Source organism: Blennius ocellaris (genome assembly GCF_963422515.1).
Source record: "Blennius ocellaris genome assembly, chromosome: 23".
In the NCBI taxonomy this organism is placed as follows: domain Eukaryota; kingdom Metazoa; phylum Chordata; class Actinopteri; order Blenniiformes; family Blenniidae; genus Blennius; species Blennius ocellaris.
Genome location: NC_137672.1, coordinates 1,813,563 through 1,825,073, shown reverse-complemented (window position 1 = coordinate 1,825,073; position 11,511 = coordinate 1,813,563). Strand labels below are relative to the sequence as shown.

Genomic DNA, 11,511 nt, shown 5'->3' with positions numbered 1-11,511 from the left:
CAGGCCCCTGGTGTTAGCTGGATGCTAACACTGGGTGAGTTGAGCTGCTGGGAAGCAGCACTCCAGCAACTCACCTCCTCGGAGTCTTCGCTGCAAGAGAGAATGGAGGCTGGCTGAATGCCTTTTGTTCCACGTGTGGATTCGGAGGTGTCAAAACCTGAGAGCTTCAACCAATCAGTGACTGGCTGAATGCCTGGGGGGACGAGTCTTGTGAGCAGAAAGGGGGAGGGGGTAGGTCCTGCGAAAGGTTCCCCCCCCCCCCACTCGGTGTGAAAGACAATCACATTCCTGGGTCAGAATTCATATGTCATGACTGTATCATGACAAATGACAATTGTCTTTTCCTAGAAATGAACAAACTTTCTGCGGCCCTGTGAGATCACTGTCTTGACATGGTTGTGATTTTTTTTTTAACCGTTGCTGTCTCCCATGTCTCACAGGCCAACATGTCTATCAACAACTCCTCCGCCTGCCACAACGTCAGCGGAGAATCCACCAACATCTTCCTCGTGTGCATGTACTCCTCCATCTTCATCGTGGGCCTTATATTTAATCTGATAGCGCTGTCTTTTTTCTTCAGTCTGACCCAATCCAGATCACACACCATCGTTTACATGACAAACCTGGCTGTTGCCGATGTGCTGCTCCTCCTGACTCTGCCCCTGAGGATCTACTACCACTTGGGATTTGCAGGTCTTCCTCAGTGGCTGTGTGACGGACTCGGTCTGATCCTGAAGGCCAACATGTACGGGAGTATTTTTTACCTCACTTGTATTTGCTTCGACCGCTGCATGGCCGTCAGGTTTCCCATGTCACAACGGGTCCAGGAAGTCCGAAAGAAGGCGTGGCTGTTCTGCCTGGGGATATGGATTCTCACCTTTGGCGCCAGCCTGTTCATTTACCTGTCCAAGCGCAGCCTCCTCACCAGTAAGGACTGCTTTGATGCTCTGCCCATCTATGCAACACAACTAGGAGTGATTGTTTCCACACTCTCAGTGGGGTTTGGGGTCCCTTTACTCATCATGCTGATCTGTTCCTGGGGTTTGGTCCGTGCTGTCCGACGCAGCACTGTGGCACAGACCAGCCTTGTGGACAGCAGGAAGATCCAAAGGATGATTGCTACAAGCCTTGTTATTTTTCTGCTGAGCTTTCTCCCGTACCACGTGACCCTGGTGCTGCTGTATGTGAACAGAGAGCAAATGGCCTGCTCCATGGTGGCGGCCTACCGCTACAGCCTGCTGGTGGCGTGTCTGAACACCGTGCTGGACCCGCTGGCTTACTACTTCACCACAGACACCTTCAGGAGGAACGTGGACCTGGGAGCTGTCCGACGCATGTTCCAGCTGAACAGTCACGATTCTGATGCCGACACCCAGAACAGAGTTCCCGTCAACAACGTGAAGGACGGTTGAGCCCAAACTGGAGCTTCCCACAGTCAATCACAACCAAACGTCTGGTTGAAAGTTAACCCGGACTAGATTGCACCCGAACAGGATCATTTCCTCTTCTGCTCAGCACTTCAAAATCTTCTACATATTTGGTGTCAGGAAGACGCAATAACAACTTCTGTTGTGAAATATTACAGTTCCTTCTCATTACTTCCTCAGTTTATACCTGATTTTGTCCGACACCCCTGAAAACTGTGAAAAAAGAAATGTTGGCTCTTTGTTAAAATATCTTTAACATTCTTTGTCATGATTTAATATGTGAACAAGATAATTCTCTGGTCTTCATTTACTCCTTAAATACACATTTGACCTGTTGTAGTTACTGAAGGTTCTGAATGTTTACAAGCATAAATGTGACCAACAGGCTTTCCAAGATTTGATTTATTGTACCAAGATTTTACGGTATCAGAGTAAGAACCTAGAAAGGATCTACCAAACAAACATTTCCTCAGTGTTGGATGTGAGCATTGAGTTGCTGTTCAATGTTCTCAGCAAGTGTAAAGCTGCTACTGAAAGATGCCGGGCTAAAAAGGAACCTGCAGTCTTAACCACAGCATCCTGTCTGAAAATTAACATGACCTTCATGTGACATCCTTTTCCCTGCAATTAAAGCCCTTCTGTGTCTGTTAAAACCTTTAGCTGGACTTTCTGGGTGAAACACATATTGAATTAATTTAAATGTCTGTGGGGTTTGAGAAACCTGGAGTACAATATTTAGAAGGGGAGTTTCATGTTGCATTTTGAAAAAAAAAGTCTTGGATAATAGTAATAATAATGTCTAATCTGAGCGCAGTGCAGAATTCTGTGGAATTTCCTTTTTATTGTTATTTCTGAATTATAGCTGTAATACATTTAGATAATCTCTCTCTCTCTCTCTCTCACACACACACACACACACACACACACACACACACACACACCACACACACACACACACACACAGATCTTTGCCCACACATCATGTTCTCATTGTTTCACCAGTTCACTTCTCTGGCTGCAGAAACCCAACAATGCAGTGTGATGTAGTTAAACACTGTGGTCACGGACGTAGCAGGTGAAGCAGCTCCACCACAGATACAGTAAGCTACATCAGCTTCCTCCTGCTTGGTGTCTGAACACAAGCTGTCTGTGATCACAGTTCTGTCTGCACATGAAATCAGGTCACATTTCCGTCTTGGAATTTGCGTTGGAATCATGTTTTTTTGCCCTTTCTTCAGTTTGTAAACAGTCAATTGTGTATTTGGAGAAGAATGTGCAACAGAAATGTTATATTCTTTATTTGAATAAAAAGATGAGACGTGCAGCTGAGATTAGATTAGATTAGATTTGACTTTATTGTCATTGTACAGGTACAGGTACAGGTACAACGAAATGACATTCACATAGAAAGTTTGGGGAAAGAAGGACACATGAGGTGAGGAGAGGAGGGAAAAAAGGCAGATTACAGACTGTGTTCTGAGGAGACAGTCTGTAATTGGGGAAAAAACCCACCTCGGGCACATTTAGCATCAACACAGACAGGTTACAACATTTCTCCAGACAGCACTTGGGATACATGAAGGGTAGTTCTGCAGTCCGCCACTAGGAGAAGGTTTTTCCAGGCGCGACGTCTTCCCCAGGCACGCAGCCGCCCTCTCCAGGCCTCTGCTGGTGGTTGGGGGGGGGGCACAGCGAATACGGTGAAGGTCCTGAGAAATTCCAGAGGCAAAAATGTCTGGGGAGGGAGGGTGGGAGGAGGGGTAGTAGGGGTGAGGGGGTGGGGGTGGGGGCAGAGCCTTGATTCACACGCACATCCAGGAGATATGAAGACAAAACAGCTTTGGCAGCTGTGTGTCTGGGAGCCAAATGTTGATTTTCTTTGTTTTCGTTCAGGCGCGTCAGCTTTATCCGTCGACCTCGAGTGTCTCTGGTCTCACACTGCTGCTCCAATTGTGGCAGAATAATGATGATTAGCTTCCCTCCGAGCTCGAATATCCTCCAAGATCGATCCAATTTCACGTAAACGTTCAAGAATCGTGACCTGCACGCGCTTGAGTTCGTTTATCATCTGAGTCTGAGAGTTCAAAGCTCGGCCCAGGGACAGCGTCTCCGGGACAGATTGCTTCACAACACAACTGTTGGTATCATGAGCAAGGAAATCCTCTGCAAATAATGAAGCGACATTTTCAGACCAAGTTCAAATTCCTAAAGTGGCCACAAGTGTGAAGAAAACCTCTTCATTGAACTGTAATAGAACTGACATTTCAAAAACACCAAATATTGCAAGCGTTGTCCTCCGTGTGTGTGTGTGTGTGTGCGTGTGTGGTTTGTCCACTGGGCGTGGTGGGAGCTACTGTGGTGGGGCCTGCCCCCGCCGGCCCCCCAGACCCAGGGAGGCCCGGAGAACCCCACCAGAAACCAACAGTACCCCAGAAGGCAGCAGACGGAGACGGAGAGAGAAGGAGAAAGGAAGCCGCTGTCTGGACAACGACAACAAAGTCCTTCTTTGTTTGCTTCACACACAAGATTTGCAGTATCCTTCATTTTCTGACTTCATCATGCAGCAATTTCACAACATTGTTTCGGTTCTTCTCTGGCAAAACCAGGTCAGAGTTGCAAGATTTTGCTGGAGGACTGGTGACCCAATACGTTGTTCCATCTTGACTCTATAACCTGTGCCTCTCAACAACAAGGAGCCTCTGGTGCTTTACCTTGTTGACTTGTGCAACACCCCCGTTTCTCAACACTGGCCATGCTTGTCCACTACTGGGCCTCCTGCTGAGCAGCTGAACACTCCTGATGTGATTGACAATTAAGGCTGACAGATTGCAAAAGGCTTTTGGAAGAACCTTGATGGAGATCCCAGGTGTTCCATTTCACCACAGCCCACATGGAAAGAACCTGTATAAACATATATGTTTTAATATAGGTTTTGATATAGGTTTGGCATATATGTGACATATATAAAATTGGCCGTTTTCCTATATGTTATGTACATATATGTACATATATGTGTGCATACATGCGCGCATATATGTACATATATGTATATAACATATAGGAAAACGGCCAATTTTATATATGTCACATATATGCCAAACCTATATGTGCATGTATGCACACATATATGTACATATATGTGCATAAAATATAGGAAAATGGCCAATTTTATATATGCCACATATATCCTAACCTTCATATAGGTTCTTTCCATGTGGGCCCACACTGGATGCCGTTATTTGCTCAGTGACCCTAGCGGGAATCGAACCAGGGTCTCCCGTGCACCAGTCCATTGCCTTGCCACCTGAGCTATCGAGTCACTATGTATATATGTATATACAGAAGGTGTATGTCACATATATTCAAAACCTATATGTTTATATAGGTTCTGTCCATGTGGGACTTTCCATATATGCAGCCCATATATTGTCATATATGTGCATATATGCAGCATTTATGTGCATATATGCTGCATATATGTGCATATATGCAGCATATATATGGTCATATATGCTGCATATATGTGCATATATACAGCATATATATTGTCATATATGTGCATATATGCTGCATATAGGTTTCATATATGTGCATATATCCTCATATAGGTTCTCTCCATGTGGGATACTACAACCTGCTATATATTTGTACTTTTTATTCTTTTTGGTTTGGGCAGCAAGATGTGACACTTCTGTGAAGAATCCCATCAAATGGCCTTGAATCTGCACCCAATCAGCTGAATGAGTACAACACATGTTCACAGAGGGAAGAATCCTGAGAGCTTTAATTCTCAGAGTTTAGAGGGAGGCAACAGAAAGTCACACAGCAGGGAGTCCTGTGAAGAAAAGAGATGCGTTTGGAGTTCAACAGCACTGATTGGACAAACGTCTTTAACATATCAGCCAGGCAAAGAAACTAGCCAACTCTTAAACTGCTGACAGCATCAAGAAAACAGAACTTCTTTTCCCTCCTAATGTCCACTGAAATGTGTTCAAAGCTGACTTCAATCTTTTAAGAGTGTCCAGCAAACAGCCAGTCCAGTGAGCTCGTAGTGTTTCAGCTGATAATCAGCTCAGTCTGGTCACACTGAGGAAGCACACACACGGCAAGCAGAGCCCAAAGGTGAGTCTGTCTCTCCTCACACTCCACCGCACTGTGACAGGCAGCATCCAATGTGTCCAGAGGAAAGAAGCACTGGAATCCATGCTGGATCAGTGTGTGATTTCTACAAGCTAATGAGCTGTATTCTAAAATGTGACTGCAGTAGAACTAATAGCATCTGTGTCTGTGTCGGTGTTCAGGGAGGCTCTGTGGAGCAGATACTGTATGTAAACCATATTGGTCTGCTCTGTGTGAACCGGAACACTTCATTCCTAAGTGCAGGTTCCTGTAAACACAGCAGACAGACATATTCTCAAGTACACGCCGGCTTACAGTCCCAGCGTTTGGTCCAACAATGCTCAGTAATCTTGTTTGACTGATCTGGCAGCATTAAGGCCGCTGATCCCGAGCTGCAGAACACCAGCTCACCGAGGACTGGCTGCAGGAGGCCGACCACATAGTGGGTGACGGAGGGAATGTCCGTGCAGCTTCAGCAGCTGCTGCAGGTGTCCCTGGTCTCTTTGACCGGACGGAGGAGCTCCCAGTGGGAGTAGGTCGGGAGGCTTACCTGAGAGGCAGCAGGAGTTGTGTGAGGTGAGCTTGTTTTAGCCTCCCCACGACGGGATCTGAGTCCAGGCGAGGTCACCTGACATGACGATCCTTCATCTCAAGCTGTCCTCCTCCACTTCCTCCAGTGTCCAGTCCACTTCTTTCTTCTCAAGTCTGGATTCATTTCCTTGGTCTTTGTGGTGTTTCCGTCCAGGTGTTGTCAGAACACCACACGCTGATTGTTGGCTGTTGTTTCTATTCTCACAAAGTGTGAGTGCCGTCCTGGGGGTGTGCTGGGGGACTGGCCACACAGCCCTGCATGTGGTGCGCCTGTGTTCAGGATGAGTGTGGATTCTGTATTTTGTCCCATCTGGTCTCAGAAAGTCCATCAGGGGGATTCGTTTCTGTACCAGTTCTGTTATAGACAAAGCTGAAGTTCACAAAATGAACCGCCAGGTGAATATCATCATTACACTGAGTGCCTGTTATTGTTCTCGCTGACTCTTTATCTCAATCCTCCGTTTGAATCTATCAAAATGTGACGATTGATGATTTTATAATGCTTAATTCTTCATTTATTGATTTAAAATGAGTTTTCTTTCTAATAGATTTGTCATCTATGGATGTTTTTGGCAATCAGAGCAGATCATAAGCATCAGGTCTGTGCATTTCCTCTACAACCTGCCTGCTCAATGGACCAGATTTATACACGATCTGACCAAAAGCCTGACCCACTTAAAGTTTTGAATGAAGTTAACTGGTGTTTGTGACGATGGCATTGTTTGACTGCGAGCAGCAGATATAACAGACAGTTGAGTCAGGAGATCCGTGATGCTGCAGTGAAACATGAAGCGAAATTGATTGTAGATTTATAAAAATGAGCCGCAAAATGCCACCAATCTGTTCCTTGGATAAGCTCAACCAGACTTTCTTTAAGTGTCCCTGAGTGCCTCTGAAATAAAACAAGCAAAGTGTGTATCTGCGGTACAATGAAAACTTTACTGGTCGGACCCATCAGGATGACACTGGGCGAAATGTGCCTCCTGAATTTGAATCAAATTGACATCAAACCTAAATAAATACATTTCTAATCCAGTACCACTAATTATCTGATCATATAGATTATTCTTATGCACTGCTTGCTTATTTTACACGTGATTTGCCGGAAACATTTTTTTAAATTGTTAATCCAGTGGGTTCACCTGAAGAACTTGTTTTGGACTTGCTTGTTTCTTAAAACTCTGGTTTCCATGTGGTGCCATTCTTGAGCTCAATGCCTTTTTCACACATTCAAATGAAACTTTCCCACTCATATGGGTTACCTCACACACACTTCTCATGTTTTAGTCTGTGGACAGTTAGAGCATATTGACATGGGAGGAGTGAGGAGGAGTGGGGAGGAGTGGGGAGGAGTGAGGAGGAGTGGGGAGGAGTGGGGAGGAGTGGGGAGGAGTGGGGAGGAGTGGGGAGGAGTGACGAGGAGTGAGGAGGAGTGAGGAGGAGTGGGGAGGAGTGGGGAGGAGTGGGGAGGAGTGGGGAGGAGTGGGGAGGAGTGAGGAGGAGTGGGGAGGAGTGGGGAGGAGTGAGGAGGAGTGGGGAGGAGTGGGGAGGAGTGAGGAGTGGGGAGGAGTGAGGAGGAGTGGGGAGGAGTGGGGAGGAGTGGGGCGGAGTGAGGAGGAGTGGGGAGGAGTGAGGAGGAGTGGGGAGGAGTGGGGAAGAGTGAGGAGGAGTGGGGAGGAGTGGGGAGGAGTGGGGAGGAGTGGGGAGGAGTGGGGAGGAGTGAGGAGGAGTGGGGAGGAGTGGGGAGGAGTGAGGAGGAGTGGGGAGGAGTGGGGAGGAGTGAGGAGTGGGGAGGAGTGAGGAGGAGTGGGGAGGAGTGGGGAGGAGTGGGGCGGAGTGAGGAGGAGTGAAGAGGAGTGAGGAGGAGTGGGGAGGAGTGGGGAAGAGTGAGGAGGAGTGGGGAGGAGTGAGGAGGAGTGGGGAGGAGTGAAGAGGAGTGAGGAGGAGTGGGGAGGAGTGGGGAGGAGTGAAGAGGAGTGAGGAGGAGTGGGGAGGAGTGGGGAGGAGTGAGGAGTGGGGAGGAGTGAGGAGGAGTGGGGAGGAGTGGGGAGGAGTGGAGAGGAGTGGGGAGGAGTGAGGAGGAGTGGGGAGTAGTGGGGAGGAGTGAAGAGGAGTGGGGAGGAGTGAGGAGGAGTGAGGAGGAGTGAGGAGGAGTGGGGAGGAGTGAGGAGGAGTGAGGAGGAGTGAGGAGGAGTGAGGAGGAGTGGGGAGGAGTGAGGAGGAGTGGGGAGGAGTGAGGAGGAGTGGGGAGGAGTGAAGAGGAGTGGGGAGGAGTGAGGAGGAGTGAGGAGGAGTGAGGAGGAGTGGGGAGGAGTGAAGAGGAGTGGGGAGGAGTGAGGAGGAGTGAGGAGGAGTGAGGAGGAGTGGGGAGGAGTGAAGAGGAGTGGGGAGGAGTGAAGAGGAGTGGGAGGAGTGGGGAGGAGTGGGGAGAAGTGAAGAGGAGTGGGGAGGAGTGGGGAGGAGTGAAGAGGAGTGAGGAGGAGTGGGAAGAGTGAGGAGGAGTGGGGAGGAGTGAGGAGGAGTGGGGAGGAGTGAGGAGGAGTGGGGAGGAGTGGGGAGGAGTGAAGAGGAGTGGGGAGGAGTGGGAGGAGTGGGGAGGAGTGAAGAGGAGTGAGGAGGAGTGGGAGGAGTGGGGAAGAGTGAGGAGGAGTGAAGAGGAGTGGGGAGGAGTGAGGAGGAGTGGGGAGGAGTGAGGAGGAGTGGGGAGGAGTGAGGAAGAGTGAGGAGGAGTGAAGAGGAGTGAGGAGGAGTGAGGAGGAGTGAGGAGGAGTGGGGAGGAGTAAGGAGGAGTGAAGAGGAGTGGGGAGGAGTAAGGAGGAGTGAAGAGGAGTGGGGAGGAAGTGAGGAGGAGTGAAGAGGAGTGGTGAGGAGTGAGGAGGAGTGGGGAGGAGTGAAGAGGAGTGAGGAGGAGTGAGGAGGAGTGAGGAGGTGGGGGTGGTGGAGGAGGTGGAGGAGGTGGGGGAGGTGGAGGAGGTGGAGGAGTTGGGGGTGGTGGAGGAGGTGGAGGAGGTGGGGGAGGTGGAGGAGGTGGGGTGGTGGGGGAGGTGGAGGAGGTGGGGAGGTGGAGGAGGTGGGGGTGGTGGGGGAGGTGGAGGAGGTGGAGGAGGTGGGGGAAGTGGGGGAGGTGGAGGAGGTGGAGGAGGTGGGGGAGGTGGAGGAGGTGGAGGAGGTGGGGGTGGTGGAGGAGGTGGAGGAGGTGGGGGAAGTGGAGGAGGTGGAGGAGGTGGGGAAGTGGGGGAGGTGGAGGAGGTGGAGGAGGTGGGGGAGGTGGAGGAGGTGGAGGAGGTTGGAGGAGGTGGGGGAGGTGGAGGAGGTGGAGGAGGTGGGGTGGTGGAGGAGGGTGGAGGAGGTGGGGGTGGTGGAGGAGGTGGAGGAGGTGGGGGAGGTGGAGAGGAGGAGGAGGAGGTGGGGGAGGTGGAGGAGGTGGAGGAGGTGGGGGAGGTGGGGGAGGTGGAGGAGGTGGGGAAGTGGAGGCTGGTCAGGACCAGCTGCTCTCCTGAACAAAGGCACCAGTTAATGATTAGAGGATTATCTATTCTTAGAGCAGAGCTGCTTCCTTTCATCACTTCATGTGTCTTCTGTTGTTCTACTGTTCTGTTGTTCTGTTGTTCTGAGACATTATTCAGGTTCCTCACTGTCATATTGAACATTTTCATGGTTCAATACCAGCAGAGAACCCAGATTTTAACACTGACATGGAAGTACGAGTGTGACTGGTCACTTTACAAAGCATGAATGTGACTGTGTTCTTCACTAAAAGACATGCAGACATTGTCTCTCTCTCTCTCTCTCTCTCTATATATATATATATATATATATACATATATATATATATATATATATATATATATATATATATATATATATATATATATATATATATATATATATATATATATATATATATATATATATATATATATATATCCATAATCCATGACTCGGAGGAAATGAATTTCCCTTCAGGTGAGAGGCAACAGCTAGAAACGTAGAGTTTCTGCTATAAATCCTGCCAGTCAGCAGGTTCTATTCACAGTCTCTGATCCTGGGATCTTCCTCGGGTAAACTAAGTTCTCTTTCTGGACACGTTTCCCTCTTTTCAGGTTCCGACCTAAAACAACACAAGTCACACCAAACCAAGGACGACAGAGCGCTGCACTGCCACGGGAACAGGTACCAGCACAGAGCAGTGAAGATACCCAGCAACAGACATGTGACAACAAACATCAAAGGAAAATACAATAAAAGAGAAACAAAATCAAAGGAACCACATCCCAGATGATTTAACATACAAGAATGAACACTAAACTAAACGGAAAATAAACTGAAACAACACTGACAATAGCACAAGAATAGAACTTAGCCTGCTGTGGTGGGAGAGCAGCGCCGCCTGGTGGTCATGTGATGCTGGTACCAGCTGGGGGCAGCAGTCAGGCAGTCTTCTGCCTGGTCCGTGTCGTCCTCCAGAGACGACGACCAGTTAAACCATCGTGTATTTTCCCCCACATAGACGATCCCCAGTTAAATGACTTATTGTAATAACTGAATTATTTGTAGCATTTCATGGGCCAAGGATAAATGATCATGTATTTTTACATATAGAGACACAGTTTAAGATCATGGCAGGCGAAGGAAAAAAAGCGTGTTTAATGTTTTATAAAGAGACATAAAGCAGCTGAACCACAGCGGTGAACAGACAACTGGTCCAGGGTCAGCTGTGGTCAGCTGGGCTGTGAAGCTCCTCGCCGTTGGTTCACTTGTGGGGGACACTGTGGGCTGGCGTTGGGGTGCTTTGTTGTGGAATTGTTGACTCAGGTGGAATGTTCACTCCTCGCTCACTCTGGAGTCGTTCTCCTGCAGCCGTGATCTGAAACACTACTGAGGGCCGTCCAACAACCACTTCCTCTGAGGGCCACGCCACAAGACTAATACTGGAGGACGCCATGTCCTCCTGTCTCATGGAGGACGCCATGTCTTCATGGAGGGCTGTAGACAACCATGTACCAGAAACTGCAGGCAACCATGTACCAGAAACTACAGACAACCATGTACCAGAAACTACAGACAACCATGTACCAGAAACTGCAGACAACCATGTACCAGAAACTACAGACAACCATGTACCAGAAACTGCAGGCAACCATGTACCAGAAACTGTAGACAACCATGTACCATAAACTACGGACAACCATGTACCAGAAACTGCAGGCAACCATGTACCAGAAACTGTAGACAACCATGTACCATAAACTGCAGGCAACCATGTACCAGAAACTACAGACAACCATGTACCAGAAACTACAGACAACCATGTACCAGAAACTGCAGACAACCATGTACCAGAAACTACAGACAACCATGTACCAGAAACTGC

The 11,511-nt window shown here is 48.5% G+C and overlaps 1 protein-coding gene across 1 annotated transcript; it reads left to right on the top strand.

Moving 5' to 3' along the window:
- Nucleotides 1-446: 446 nt before the first annotated feature.
- Nucleotides 447-1,412, top strand: LOC308147227 (lysophosphatidic acid receptor 6; the record flags this gene model as incomplete). Its single annotated transcript, XM_080519334.1, has 1 exon — nt 447-1,412. The coding sequence occupies one exon, from the start codon at nt 447-449 to the stop codon at nt 1,410-1,412; it is 966 nt and encodes a 321-aa protein (XP_080375460.1).
- Nucleotides 1,413-11,511: the final 10,099 nt, after the last annotated feature.